The sequence below is a fragment of the Danio rerio genome, chromosome 9 (genome assembly GCF_052040795.2).
Source record: "Danio rerio strain M-AB ecotype USA chromosome 9, GRCz13ab, whole genome shotgun sequence".
Taxonomy (NCBI): domain Eukaryota; kingdom Metazoa; phylum Chordata; class Actinopteri; order Cypriniformes; family Danionidae; genus Danio; species Danio rerio.
Window position 1 is genome coordinate 24,650,378 of NC_141029.1, and position 16,437 is coordinate 24,666,814.

Here is a 16,437-nt window from a genome sequence, read left to right on the forward strand (position 1 = left end):
TGGATACATAAAAGACTTATCTTAAATCTTGAAAAGGGTTGATCATCCTGCCTGAATAAAAGTATTAGTTTCTTTTAGGTAGTGAATCTGTGATCTAATTTAATAAATTTAAACTGTTTGCAAGTTATTAAAAATGTAAATAGCTTAAACTGGCGGCTTTATGCAGTCACAAGGACAAAAAAACAACTAGGCTTTAATTAAATCCATGAGGCCTTTTGGAAAGCGTCAGTCAGCTTGGAGTGTGGATCATTCATGATGATCATTCCAATCCTGTGGTTCAAAGACTGTTTGCCTTTCCCTTCTAACCATGTGCATTTCAATGAACCCCACTGACCTATTTACTCCCCACACTCTCTCTTTCTCTCCTCCTGTCTTCCTCCCAGGCATCTAATCCAGTTTATAAGCGGTCCGTACCAATGGAGACGGATTTCGATATGCATGGTATCAAGTCACTGAACGGAGGGGTCCACTGATTAAACGCCATTTGGACTGAGGGACATGGCAGGACCTGTCCGGTGCACATCTGCACTACAGTGGAGCACAGAGATGGGATGGATTTTATGGTCTGATGCAATGAAAACTTTTTGGTGGATTAGTGGTTCATGAGGATTGGAGATAACAGTAATGAAAGTCAATTTATGAGCGGCATTTGGACACATGCTGAATTTGAGAAAAGGATTTTAAGGGCTTGCCCGCTTGACTTCGTGAGCGATGGACATTGACCCACTATGGACCGCTTGCTTGAATATAATTCGTCATTGTCTTCATTTCTAACCGTACCTCCCACACATTATGATGGATTTTGCAGTGCATTCTTTTATAGGCAAAAAGACAAGTGTATATTTTTTAACATTGTGCCTTTCCAAGCCGTTACACTTTTTATGGGAATTAAATATATTTACATGTGACATTGTACAGTAGACATCATAGAAAACAAACAAATGCAAACTTTACATCAGCTCTTTAATGAAGAGAAGGGTACTAACATGACCAGAGCAATAACTGTCTTAACTCTTTTTTGCACATTGTGTATTAGGTTGAGGTTTATTAAGTAAAAAAAGTCACTCTACAATGAAAGATTGTGTGTGTGTGTGTGTGTGCGTGTGTGCGTGCGTGCGTGCGTGCGTGCGTGCGTGCGTGCGTGCGTGCGTGCGTGCGTGCGTGCGTGCGTGCGTGCGTGCGCGTGCGTGTGTGTAACAACAGTACATTGTGATGCAATAACTCTGCCTCCAGATCCATCCCATCAAGAGCTAGATGTCAGACTGACCCTGTTTTTAAAAGTTCAGTAAAGTAAGTCCAGTTTGCATCTACTTCAAAGAACAGCAGGTGCGTTATTGTTTTATTTTTTTATTATTTTTTGATGTTTAAATTCATTAGAATGAAAGTAAATGCCAAGTCTATAGACATGTTTTTTTAAAGGTGCTGTATGTAAGTTTTTAACTCTTCTAAAGCATAAAAATACCATAATATGTTTGCAGATATTTAAGAAACATGCCAAGTGAACATACTTGTTTAACTGAAAAACAATGATGGAGTCAGATATTCTGCTTTGAAAATGTGTTTTCCGTGCCAGAACGCTGTCTTTGTTTTGGTCAGTTTCACCCACCCGATGCCAGTTTAAGCAATTATATTTCAGCACCCTGGGTTGCCTGGGCAGAAAACAGCGTATTTCATTCTTTCATTCAGAAAGGCTCTGAAAGCATTCGTCCGTGACCGAAATGTGACCTCCGGTGGACAGTAGCAGACTCCGATGAGATTCAGATTCAGAGTTCCACATGAGGTTATTGATTAGCAAATAATATAAATAATTTGGACATAACTATTAGATGAGCAGGTTACTTTGTAATCATGTGTCCTAACAACACGCTTCGTGACGAGATATGCAGTGATGAGCAATTTGGCTGTTTGGGTTTGTTTTAGGGTTAGGTTAGCTGTTTGCACCAGAAGAAACACGACAGAAGTTTAAATACAGCAATTCAGAAGCACAGGATATGCACTCACTCACGAAATGGTAAGGTTTATTATCTATTTAATACATATTAAACCTCTTTAAAATTATTAAATGTAGATGCTGAATCACTCGTGTGTTTAGGTCTAAAGTTCAGTTTCAAATGGTTTATTTTACTTTCAAGATTTGAAGTGAACTATCTGCTGCTGCTTTCAGTAGTATGAAAATCAATATCATGTAAAATGGCATTCAAACTTGCATCACTAGCATTTAACACTAAATAAAGCACATGAGGTTTACCAGAGGGGATGATTGTCAGTTTTCTTTTGTTCACCTGTGACAAATAGAGGCTGTTTCAAATATATCAATTCAAGGTGTTGGTTAGGACAAAAACTCCTTTCAATATGGAAAATTTTGCAGATGCTGTTGCTTTTATTTAGAACAATGTTTAAATCACTTTCTCCTGTCCTCAATCTAGCAACCTGTCCTTGTGTTAGTTTTGATCCAAGAGTGCAATGCCTAGTTTAACCACTGGGTGTCAAACTTACATACTGCACCTTTAAGTGAAGTTTCACAAACTAATTTCGAGAGGAACACGGGATATGATTGATCGCCGCTGGTCTCCCATACATAATCATTAGTAAGCCAATCGGATTAATCCAAACTCACTATAAATAGCCTGTCTAGTATTACTCCCTTATCTTCGCTTTATGAAGAATTCCCCATCCATTACATGCTCATCAACCAGGTGGGAGCCCTGGGTTCAATTATCTCTGGGTTTTCTGCCGGGATAGCATGCTGAACCTGTCAATGTTAGCAAGCAATATCTAAGTGCGAACTTTTAAAATGTTGCTAATGGGAAACTAAAAAAGCTGCATGTGTATTTCTGGAGAACAATTTGAGAAGTTGTGCTTTGGCACTTTTTTGTTGTGCTGCATGAGTGTGGTTTGTGACATCAGTGTACATATTAGTTTTGTCCAGAATTGCATTCAAACTCTTGGGCACTATTTAAAAGGGCAGCCAGTTGTAGTTGTGTCTGTAACCATACTGGACGTTATTTTATCTAAAATTAGCTCCCCCAAAAATTCCATTCCAATCCCCTGAAACCCTCGATCCTCTTCAGAACACAAATTAGGATCATTTTTATGAAATCCGAGAGCTCCCTCATTTTTCATATACACTTCCTGACAAAAGTCTTGTTGTTATTCCCAGAGCACCAAATAATAACTTGACTTTTTGTTGATCATTTGGAAAAGTGGCAAAAGGTCGATTTTTCTGATGAATCATCTGTTGAACTGCATCCCAATCATCACAAATACAGCAGAAGACCCAAGATTCTCATAGAAATCAGTCAAGTTTGGTAAAGGAAAAGCCATGGTTTGGGGTTACAGTCAGTATAGTGGCGTGTGAGAGATCTGCAGAGTGGATGGCAACATAACGGTCTGAGGTATCAAAGCGTTTGTGCTGCCAATTACCATTACAAACCACAGGAGAGGGCAAATTCTTAAACAGGATAGTGCTCCTTCTCACACTTCAGCCTCCACATCAAAGTTCCTGAAATCAAAGAAGGTCAAGGTGCTCCAGGATTGGCCAGCCCAGTCACCAGACATGCACATCATTGAGCATGTCTGGGGTAAGATGGAGGAGGCGTTGAAAATGAATCCAAAAAATCTTGATGAACTCTGGGAGTCCTGCAAGAACACTTTCTTTGTCATTCCAGATCACTTTATTAATAAGTTATTTGAGTCGTAGAGATGTATGGATGTAGTCGTCCCAAGTTTATTGATGTCATACACAATAATAATTCATTTCCAATGCACCATTACTTAATATTCTATACTGTCCATCATTTATGTTAAGTGACAAGACTTTTATCTAACCAAAGTCAGACCTTACTGTCTCGCCTTGTTTCCTTTTATGGACTTTGAACGTCTCTGGACTGCTGCTGTCTATAGAGGATGAGGGGGCTCTCTGATTTCATCTAAAACATTTTCATTTGTGTTCCAGAGAAGATTGGAGGTCTTAGGGTATTGGAATGACGTAAGGGTGAGAAATCAATAACATAACTTTAATTTTTGATGGAACTAACCCTTTAATGTATACACAATCACAGAATGCATCTTAATAGACATATATATTCAATGGCTCCATCCATTCAGAGGGTTGTTCTAAATGAACTCTCCTATCTGACCAGATAATGTCTCCTACAGCTGAATCATCCATCTCTTTTCAAGACCATTAGTCCAACTGCAGAGTAAGACCAGAGGTATGATTTCCTTGTTATTTATCTGTTTGATTAACATGGATACATGTTATTTCTATGACAGATTTGATGCTGAAAAGCCACAAGAAACAAATATAGCAGTCATGTCTGTCTTTTGTGTTTACATGGTAAAAAACTGGAAAATCAGCACAATGGGAGGAGAAAATGTGTTCTGTGTTTAAACTAGAGTCACACAGTATGTTTACAAAATATGTGGGGATTTATTCTCTTATCTTCCAAGTCAAGATTGTCCTTTTTAGACCTTTAGACGGTTGTGGAGAAAACGGAAGTAACATTCATTCAGAAAGCAATAGTCAAAACTACCATAAGTTGCAATAAGTAATACAACTGACAGTTTCAAAGTCAGATTTTGCAGAACTAGTTGACATGCAACGTGTTTAATCCCCAAATATTCAATTACACCTTGCATCATGTGTATTTGGACAGATAGATAAAGACTGGCCCAGTTATGCCAACTTTCACACATGCTTACAGTATTATGGACTTTTAGTCTGATGCTAACAAAACATGTCAGCACAGCAGGGAGTGACACAACCAGCTTTCTATAAGCTGACAGGAAAATCTGACTTAATGCTGAAACGATGTGACAGCCTTGATCTGAGCGCCTAGAGAGAGCCAGGGGTTTCATAGGCTAAAGTTTGCTTAGTTTATTTCTTAGACTTGTTTTTTTTTCTGTGACTATGGATAAAAAATGGCCAGCTTGTTCTGAGTTTCAGAGGGGTCTATGGGGTGTTTATTTTCAGCAGTTGGAGAGACTGGGAGTGTAAATCAGCCAGTGTGTGTGTGTTTTGTGACATGTTAAAGGCCTCAGGTCTAGTTGCAGAGAACAGCTGTGTTTGCGATGAGGAGACTGAACATGCCTTTTGAACTTGGAAACCTGTTTTAGTGCCGCTTTACTGTGAAAACCACATGAAACTGTGCCCACAAAACACCTTAAGCTTAAAAATGCATAAAGTTAATTAAGAAATAAAAATTTTGGATCAAATGGAGGTTGTAGCTGATCAGTACAAACAATCTGTCTTTTATTTCCTCACTTTTATTTAATTCTGTTAAATTAATTTGAAGACAAAAATCAATTGTTTTACATCTTAGATATCCAGTATAGATACAGGCCCGTAGCCAGCCTATTAAAAGGGACCTGTTTGCAGTTATTCAAGGTTCAAATACTGCGTTTTAGTGACATTTTAAACACTAATTTTTGCTGGATTGGCTTTAGTTGGATGGTAATCATTTTGACACTTTTTGATGCAACAAAACTATTTCCTACATTTTTGTCAAAGTGCTTATCATACTATTTTTAGTTAACAAAAAATATATTTACAAAAGTGTATTTAAATTTTAAATAAAGTTATTACAGTTATATATAATGTAATAAGATTAGTATTTTAGAAATATAAAAAAAATACTTATTTTTAAATGCTAATGTATCATCCTCCATCATAAAAACATAAAAACATACTACTAAAAAATGGGAATCTGTTAAAACTCGTTTTATGTTGGCAAAAAACAAACTGGCCAGCTCATTTCCTTAGTCAGGATTTCTCCATTTAAATACTAAAAGCCTTCTTTTATTGGTTATATTATTGGTTATTCTTCTTAAAACCTTCTTCAATTGGATATTTTAACATTTTATGATTGCATACTGTCAAAAATAGGACAAATGAGCTCATATGGGGTCAAATTCTGGACTCTGTCAGAAGGGGGGTGGGCCTAAGATATCTATTTTCTATCTTAGATATATATATGGTAACCTGTTGCCACTGACTTCCACAATGATAGCATGATATGGTAACTACTACCACATTTTAACATTCTTTAAAATATCTTCTTTTGAAACTAAACCAGTAAAGGTTTGCAACTGCTTTTAATTGTTATGTCTTAACCAGTTTTATCAATGTTCTAACTGCTTTTAGTCCTCTTATATTATTAAAATAAATCGCATAATGGGAAATTACAGTACTATACTTCATATGAATTATTTTTTTCTTTCTAATTTTCTTTCACTTTTTACGACTATAAATTTATATTAGCGTAAAATAATATATTTGTGGTGACATGGTGGCTCATGGTCGCCTCACAGGAAAAAAGTTGCTGGTTCAAATGAAATAGGCGAATAATTAAGTTTCCTCATGAGTCTTTCATAAATATGACTTAAATTTTATGCATGTCATTAAGTGTCATTCACTCAGTTGTCATTTTAAATGCAAAGGTGATTATTTTAAATGTCTTTATGACAACTTGACATCATAACCTGTCTTTGTCATGACAACATAGCTTGTTATAAATCTGTCATAAACATGATTAACTGTGTCAATAATATCTTTCTTGACCTCAACTACAGTGGTACAAATTAAATTTGTCATTAAATATTAATGATGCTGTTATAAAATTATTTGACAGTATTGACATGTTAAATGAGAAATCATAATGACAAATTCAATTTGTTACACTGAAAATAAGTGATACGAAAAGTATTCATGACAATAATAATGCCTCATGACAATATGTTTTTGACAGACTTATGACAAGTTATGTTGTCCTAATGTCAAGTTGTCACAACCAAGACGGGGAACAATGTATTTGTTTATGTCTAGACTGAGTGAATAACACTTCATGATGGCATAAGCATGCATAAAATCTCATTCATAACCATGACGTGCAATGTTTAGAAAAACATCACAACAATCTTACAAACATTTTCAAGAAAAGTGTTCTCCAAATTTGATGCATCTTAATGTTCTTTCTGATGTTGACAGTAGTCCTGTTTGGAGTGGACTTGTTGTGTACTTTGCAGATCCTTTTTTAATACTCAACACTTAAAAAGCTACATTTTACAGTAAAGGAAGCTGAAAGTGTACATAAAAAATAACAAGAGCTCTTCTACAATTTGCAAATTCCCAAGTCCATCTGTTTATTTGAGGAACATGAAGAAGAAATAAAGAGAGAGGCATTGCATGACTGGGCAGCAGATCAGCAGACCTCCAGACACATCTGTTGCTGTTGGGCTCACAAAGGCTGTGAATTTACATCTAACACACAGACCTACTTCTCCCTCCTGTGATCAGATGTGTGTCTACTGCTCGCATACATGACTTCACTTTTGTCTGAACGCTCTGGCTGTTGATACTGGCTCAAAGCTCTGGAGAAAAGCAGCATTTTGCTCAGCAAACTATGGAGATGTGTGATTTATGAGCAAACCACAGGCTGACATCCCAACAGGGAGGAACTGCTGGAGCTCCTGACACATTTTTGTATTTCTACATGTACCCAAAGTCTCAGCTGTAAATGTCAGCTATTGCTGTGGTGTGTGGTAAGAGAGCATGGAAATGGTGGCAGTGTGACCACATGGCGGTCACAGTTTAATTGGAGAAAGATTTCAATTTAAAATGGTCCTTCTGCAGGATTTTGACTGGACTGATACAGTAAACCTGGTAAATCTACTCTCATCTTCGATTCATTTCGACAAAGGATTGAAAAAAAAATTTGCTTTTGTGAGGTTTTTCTTCCTTAGTAAAACAAAGACCCTAATTATTTTTCAATTATATTAATGTCAGAAAATATACAAAAAATATTATGCATTAATCTTCATATATATATATCATTAATTTTCCTTTGACTTAGTCCCTTTATTCATCAGAGGTCGCCACAGCGAAATGAACAGCCAACTTATCCAGCATATGTTTTACACAGAGGATGCCGTTCCAGCTGCAACCCTGTACTGGGAAACACCCATACACTCTCACATTCATACACATACACTACAGCCAATTTAGTTTATTCAATTCACCAATAGCTCATGTCTTTGGACTCTGGGGGAAACCAGAGCACCTGGCAGAAACCCACGTCAGCACAAGGCGAATATGCAAACTCCACACAGAAATGCCAAATGACCCAGCTGGGACTCGAACCAGTGACCTTCTTGCTGTGAGGTGGCATTGCTAACCACTGAGCCACCGTGTCAACCATTTCTATTTCAATACATCTTAAAATATTCATTTAAAATTCTGAGTTGTTTTTAACCATTCTGTTCTCACGAGGAAACTTAATTATTTTACGTTTTGTGGTTAATTTGGACGAATTTGTATGAGTTCAGTCTCTCATACAAATGTATGATTTTAAAAAGAAGGCATGGCACCCAACCCCACCCGTAACCCCAACCGTCATTGGGTGTTGAGCAAATCATGCTAAATTGTACGAATTAGATTATACGAATTAGCCACTAAATCAAAAAGTTACAAATAGCCGTGGGATTGCGTTGTTTTAACCCAAATTTGATAATGGGTTGTATTAAAATTAATTTCCATAAGTCCATAATTTTACCCAAAATTTGCATTTGTATAGTCTAATTTATTCATGTGATGGCAAAGCTTTTCAGTATCTTTACTACAATCTCTATTTGTACATGGCCTTTCATAAATAATTCCTGATAAAACCTTAATTATAAATGATGAAAACAGTTGTTCTGATTAATGTTCCTGTAAAACTATTCTTTTTAATATCATTCTTAAATCAATAAAAAGTTACAAAATATATTTACATTTTTATATTAAAGAATTATGTACTTTACCATTTATTAATAGTGTATATAAACGTCACTCTGTATTCAACATCTTTACAGTATCAAACACTCTTTTGCAAAGATGTGGTAAAGCATTTCAATATTCAGTTTACTCTTTCTTTCATATTTCCTATTCCATGTGCCTGATGTACCCCCTGCTATTCAAAACATTGGTTTTCGATTATACAGACTAAAGGGGATTTTGGATATTTGACAACAGGAACCTGAAATCATTTTAGTTATTAAAACAGGGATTTGACTGACCAAAAAATGACTTTTTCTAGTTTTTGCAACTACAACATTTTCTAGAATCGTCCCTTAATAAGGATCACAGAATACGTCTTGATCATTCTGACATGGAAAAACAATTCTATTCTTCATTTTCTCTCAAAAGGAAGATATTTCTTTTTTTACTCTGTTATCTAATGTGGGGTGTTCTTCTCTTACTTCCTTGAAAGTTGGGAGAAAGACTGTGGAACAAATTTTAGTAAAGAAGAATGGCATTCGGTCTGTTCTGGCATAATGTCACAATATCAAACCATAAGCAAAAGTTTATATTTTTTACAGAACTTATTTAACACCAACTTGTCTCAATAAGATGATACTAATGTTTTTGAATGTTGTTTTAAGTGCAAATCCAATGTTGGTACTGTGAGATGCATGTATTCTGGGACTGTGACATGATTGAGACATACTGGAAAGAAATTCACAAATTAGTTCGGAAGATTATTAGTACACCTTTTGCCTTATCTCCAGTTATTTATCTTCTGAATTGTAAAACTACTCTACATTTTAGTCATGGATGAACTAGAATCTGTTGTACGTATCCAGCAGGAAAGTGTATTCTTCTGTTGTAGTCCTCTCCTAACATTCCTTCGGTCAATGTGTGAATAAATCAGATTGCCATTTTCTTACCTTTGGACAAAATGACTTATGACTTGCGTCAAAGATCTGACGATTTCTGGCATATCTGGAATTCTGTATGGGAGTTTTTGGAGAATGTATCTTGAAAGACTCTTTTAATTAAATTGAATTACAATTTATTTAAATGTGTTTATTTTTTGTCATTTTTTTTTAATTACTAGTCGATGGACAATTGTATAATAGATGGCTATATTATTTAATAGGATGAGATGAGGCACCTATACCACCGTTCTGTCATTGTAAATCTTTAAATAAATGTTAAAAAAATTATAATAAAAATAACATTATGTTGTAACTACTCTATTACTTTATGTAATACATATATCTGAATAAAATGACTGTACCTTACTGACCCTGAAATTCTGAACCGTTATCTAGCTGATGTAGACGTATCAAATGTGTCTTCTTTGTCCTTCATTTTCAGGGAGACTTGATAACTGCTGGTGCTGATCCTTACTGGAATGTAAGGTATGTCTTGCAGCACAGTTAGCCAGACTTCATTATTCTGCTCTTACTCACATAATGAGTCTGTGTCTCTCACTGACTGAACATCTGTGGTCATTCACTGGAACATGCAGCTCTGTTTGACTCAGTCTAATAAAACGCCACAGCCAGTGTCCTTATGTTTCCACTATATGCCTGTTGACAGTAATAGTGAAGTCGAGCCCATGCTGACCCTCACATATGCCTTTCTGTGGCCTTCCGAGACAAAATAGCTGCAGTGAATGCTCACCACTGAGTAAGGATTCATATTTGTAATGCAAATGTTTTTGTTAACTACACTGAAATAAATGGGTCATTGCTATGTTTGCAAACAATTTATATAAGCTGAGTTTAAGCTAATTAAGTTGCACATTACTAAATTGAATTTGTTTGTTTAAAACCTTAAAGCAAATTTAGTAAATCCACTCATTCATTTTTTGTGTACTCACTTTAACCACATTCTGGAACATTAGAGTATATGGATGGTTTACATTGGTAGCACATGTGTTCATCCTGTGGACATGTAGAAGTTTTTGTCTTTGTTAAAGTGTCTGATTTTAAGACCAATTATCCCTTCAAATCATAATTTTTATTTCTAAAAGCTTCTGTAAACATGTATATTCAATTCAGATTAAGTTTATTTCTATAGCGCTTTTACAATGTAGATTGTGTCAAAGACGCTTAACATAGAAATTCAAGTAAAATTCAGATTTCAGAGTTCAGTTCATTTCAGTGTGGTTTAAATTTCATTGCTGAATGTTCAAATATTGAAGAGCAAATCCATCGATGTGCAGCTTTATATAATACAGGTTAAAATATTTGACTATCTAAATTTGATTAAATAAAGCAGATACATGCAGGTTTAAATCACCAACTTAACAAAAAACGTTATAATTTAAATGTGTGTTTGCTTGTTCACTTATTATTTTGTATACAGAATTTATTATCATTAAAATCTAGAATTGTATTTGTTAACCTTAATTAATACACAGACCAGTGACCCGGTTTATTCATTTATGAAACCAAATTAAACATGTTGATCTGGTGTTATTTTTTAAGTAATTGAAGAAATGTGCGCTAAAATGTTCTGTCTTATAGCTCCATCTATTGGAGGAAGAATCACAGTGCACGTGCACAGACATCCACTGTAATTCTGTTGATTTTAGTGTCAAGCTATACGGTTCATTTTAAACAAGCCAATTAGAAACATAGATTAAATTAGTAGTAATCTAAATATCATTTAAAGTCCCCTGAAGACATGTTAGCAATTGGATTAAAATGTTATTGGTACTTGATGTTGTTTTAAGCTTATTTAAATCAGTAGAGTTGATGAATGGGTGAGTCATGAATCAGTAGTGTGTGTGTATGAGCGAGAGAATGTGGGTACGTATGTCGATGTGGTTTTGCTGTCGACTTGTGCAGGATGTTACTCATGGAATTATCTCGAATGAGCTCTATTCCAGACATTAAGTCAGGTTTTTTTTTTCTCCAAGTCATGGAATATTAGGGTTTTCCGTTTGTCCAGAGTATCCGGAGAAAACCCACACCAACACGGAAAGAACATGCAAACTCCACACAGAAATGCCAACTGACCCAGCAGAGGCTCTAACCAGCAACCTTCTTGCTGTGAGGCGATTGTGTTTCCCACTGCACTACTGCCCCTGTTTATATATTTATTTATTCATTTTCAGCCGCTTTTTCAGAGAGAACCCCAGACTTCCCTCTCCCCTCCAGCTCTTCCGGGGGAATCCCGAGGTGTTACCCGGCCAGCTGATAGACATGATCCCTCCAGCGTGTCCTGTGTCTTCCCTGAGCTCTCCTCTGAGTGGGACATACCTGGAACATCTTCCTAGTTAGGCATCCAGGAGGCATCTGAAACAGGTGCCCGTTTCACCTCAGCTGACTTCTCTCGATGTGGAGGAGCAGAGGATCTACTCCAAACTCCTCCAAGGTGACAGAGCTCCTCACCCTGTCTTTAAGGGGGTGTCCTGCTGCCACCCTGCGAAGGAAACTCATTTTGTCCGCTTGTATCCAAGATCTTGTCCTTTCAGTCATGACCAAGCTCATGACCATAGGTGAGAGAAGGAATTATTGACCGGTAAATCAAGAGCTTTGCCTTTTGGCTCAGCTCCTTTACCACAACGGACTGGTACATTTCGCATGACTGCTGCTGCTGCACCAATCCGCCTGTCAATCTCACGTTCCATCCTTCCCTCACTCGTGAACAAAACCCCAAGATACCTGAATTCTTCCACCTGGGGAAAGGACTTTCCTCCAACCTGGAGATATATATAATGTAAGCAATATCACATGAGTAGCAGTGCGATATGGCTGTATATTGGCCCTGATGGGAGGGGTGCGTTAGCTTCGTTTTAAAATACACTGGGTTTTTCTCCACATGAAATGCTTTCAATCTACTGCAATCAGCATATGACAATAATTAACCTCGAAAAAGCCAAAGCAAAGCAAACACTATCAGATTAATGTTGTGTTTGCGAATTAGGAAAATCGCTAAACACATGCAGGCATTTCTTCTTTCTTTCATTTTACTGAGCTTGGCTGCAATAACGAAAACAGATGCATTAGAAACAGATGGTCAACCAAAAAGTAATTCAGATACAAAGAGTGGCCAAAACAAAATACACTCTTGATATGCGAGTCCCTTCTCACATTAAATACACTACAGTGACTATAAATGCAGCACTAAAACATACAAAATAGAGAGAGAGAGAGATCGACTTCAAAGATCACTCACCAATTTTATAATGTTTTGATCAGCTGTAGCTTGAAAATATGCCGAGTGCCGACCTTTTCTCTTCTAAGAGCTTTTTATGCAGTCTCTGTTGCCATCTTGACACACACACACACACACGTTTATGTATATAAAATGGGGCCAATTTTTAAGATAAACCATCAACTCTTTCTTGATTCTAAGATTTTTCTGAGGTCGAAAATGTAACACAAGCTGTTTAAATTTGACACGTCAAAACAAAAGTTCAGGGTTGCATGCATTTGTAAACAATTCCCCCTGTAGGCAGCAGCAGTGAAGATAATCACTTCTGTTTGCTTTTTAGACACAACACAATACTTGCATCCAGTCTACAAGTTGCCAAGAGTGAGTCAATGCTAGTGGGTGGATCCTATGCTCTGGAGGTGTTATATATGCAAATGAAGCACCCTTGTGATGTCACATTACAAGGAAGGTGTTTTAAGCCTTGAAACTTGGAGGATTATTTAATGGAATAAAGACCTCTCATATGCAGGGTTGCCAAGTTTGCAGTTTTCACACAGTATTGGGGCTTCTTAACCTCATACCACAAGTTTATTTTTTTATTTGTTTCATGAAGGTTTAACATATTGCATCAGTTCTATTTAAATGGTTACATTAAAGTGTTTTACTCTGACAAGTTAGTTTAAAAAATGTTCTAGGATGGTGTTTTTCTTTGTTAACAAATGCATCATATGCATGGAAATACTTTTCAGCCTCTGGTAAACCTCTGGTGAAATGTTAATGTGACTAATTTTACAAGGTTCTTTTTACAGCATCAATATTAAATTGAACCAAAATATAGTCAGCTATATAGACCCAAGCATTCATTTAGTTGTTGAAGAACTGGAGCATTAGATAAAAGTCTGTTTAAAATCTGCCTGAACTGGAAGTTGTTGAGACTTTTATTTCAGCATGTTGATGTATTTACAAAATTAAAATGAATATTGAGTAGGGGCATGGCTTTGCACATCCTCACCTCATAGCAGTTTAAAAGTAGGAGGGTTATGGTTGTCAAATCTGGCCCTGAAGAGTCATTAGATTCTTTTATTTTTGACGACACAAACCTTTTTGTTGACCAAACTCTTCCCAGTTCTATGTCAAACAAAGATATTTGCTTAGTTATTAATAGTTCTCAGATGTCTTTACCTGCTGGCATAGGTTTTTGGAATAGTATATTTGGGGACATAGATTGGGAACAGCTTTTACTTTTTCAGAAATATTATTTATATCTAATAATTTATGCCAGGTTTCCCCCACAGTTCAAAGACGTGCGGTACAGGTGAATTGGGTAGGCTAAATTGTCTGTAGTGTATATGTGTGAATGAGTGTGTGGATGTTTCCCAGAGATGGGTTGCGGCTTGAAGGGCATCTGCTGCGTAAAATGGTGCTGGATAAATTGGTGGTTCATTCCGCTGTGGCAACCCTAGATTAATAAAGGGACTAAGCCAAAAAGAAAATGAATGAATGAATGAATGAATGAATGAATGAATGATTGACGAAACACTAAATCATTTATTTTGGCAGTGCACTTACTGTAAAGTGTTTTGGGTTGACTTTTCTAATAAAGAATTCTTCTTTCCAAACTTTTGTATTTCCCCAAAAATGATATTCTCTGAATGTCCTTGTCATTGTCAATTTATTATTAATTTATTGCTTTTTCTGGCTACATTTTACATCTATAAATGTACATTTTCAAAGAAACACTCTTACTTTTTTATTTTCAGAAAAGATTTTGATTTATGTGTAAGCTCCTTAAAGGACTCTAAAAATTATATTGCTCTCTTTCTTGGTGTAAATCATTTAAACTTTTTTAATTTGCTGGAATTTTATTTATGCAACTTTTTTGTCTTTTTGTTCATATTGTATCTTTGTAAATATTCTTTCTTGCATAATAACACAAAAATGATTGTGGTTAAGATTATTGCAGCAGAAACAACTTTTTTTTTTCAGTGGATTAACTTAAACAGATTCATTATTCAACTAATGTGCGCTAGCAAAATAAAATGATATTTTGTTTTCATGCAGACTTCAAACAAGCACTGTGAGGAACACAAGCTGAATCCATAGACAATACTATGGCAAAATAATTCTTCATATTTTAAATACATGGCATAGAACAAATGAAATTTAATGCAGTACTGCTCGTCTAATGTGTGACACCTTATATTGTGGCTCAAGCAGGATTGTAGATCGTTGATTTTGAACAACCCAGATCTGAAATGCAGCTTGTTTATAAAGGCATTTGAGTTCACCAGAAGTGCCCAGGTCGGCTTACTTAATATTAAAGGTCCCCATGCAGAAGCAGGACTCTAAATGATTGCTGCTAAATAAAAGGCAATTTAATTATATACTGAAGAAATTAAGTCGACTACAACTTAATTAAGAAAATATGGAAGGTTTTATTTTATATCTTAAAAATATCTGTCATTTTAAATTCATTTGACAATATGGAGTTTATTCTGCATTTGCCTTCCCACATTACATTTTTAACTGGACAGCACTTGTTACTTACATCATGACAGCTGGGTGCTCAATCTTAAAACAGAATATTTATATTAACTATCAAACTGTGTATAGTCGTGTTAAATATGTAGTTTATGAACTGGCATGGCATATTTTGAGTCTTGGTATTATTGTGATAATGAGGCCATTGGACTAGTTTCATTGTGAAATCCTGGCAACCATGCTAACATGTGAAAAGATGCTAGTAATATTTTAAAGACATCCAGCTCATCCTCTATTCTGTGATACAGTTAATGTTGTTTTTTTTTTTTTTTTTTACTTCCTGTACACTTTTAGGAGAGAGTTATGAGTGGCTATACTAAAACCCAGCCCTGTAAACTGTTATTCTGGAAGTAATTAATTTGGGCACAATGTATTATAATTAAAATAGTAAATGATCTAATTAAGTAATCCATTAATTACGTCACAAAGCATAGCGTGTAAGCCAATATTAATATAATAAATACATTACCTCATCAATGAAACAGATAAATATGAAGAGTTCCTATTTAAACTTTTCTTTGGCAGTTTTCATGAAGTGTGCTCAGTCTTGAGGGTGTGTTGTAGGTTCATCCCGGTCTAAAGTGCCTGCATTAAAGCACACAGTGAGCTGGGCAGTGTTAGAGAATGGCACAAAACTATGAGAGGGAGGAATGGAAATAACAATTTTAAATTTATGCAGCAGACCGCTCTGTGAAAGAGAACGCGTGACTCAACAGCTCTTAAATCTAAGTCAGACACAATCCACAAGTGTTATTTTGATGAAGCCTGGTAGCAATTAGTCTTGACAGTCTTTATATGTTGCCAAAAATAAATTCTATTAAAAAAGGAACAGTTGCGTAATGATTTTAATGAGAGCTCAGATTATTGAGTTTCTGTCCAGTTTTGTGTTTAGGGTGCAATTTCAAAAAATATATAAATCTAGAAAAAAATATATATTAAGAGACTGCTTACAAATTCTCATATTT

The 16,437-nt window shown here is 35.8% G+C and overlaps 1 protein-coding gene across 1 annotated transcript in view; it reads left to right on the forward strand.

Moving 5' to 3' along the window:
* Positions 1-1,076, forward strand: part of itgb5 (integrin, beta 5) — a 63,005-nt gene extending 61,929 nt beyond the window's left edge. Inside the window, 1 exon segment of the mRNA NM_001082836.1 lies at positions 384-1,076. Coding sequence (NP_001076305.1) covers positions 384-473 — 90 coding nt within the window. The 3' untranslated portion in view covers positions 474-1,076.
* The last annotated feature ends 15,361 nt before the right edge of the window (positions 1,077-16,437 follow it).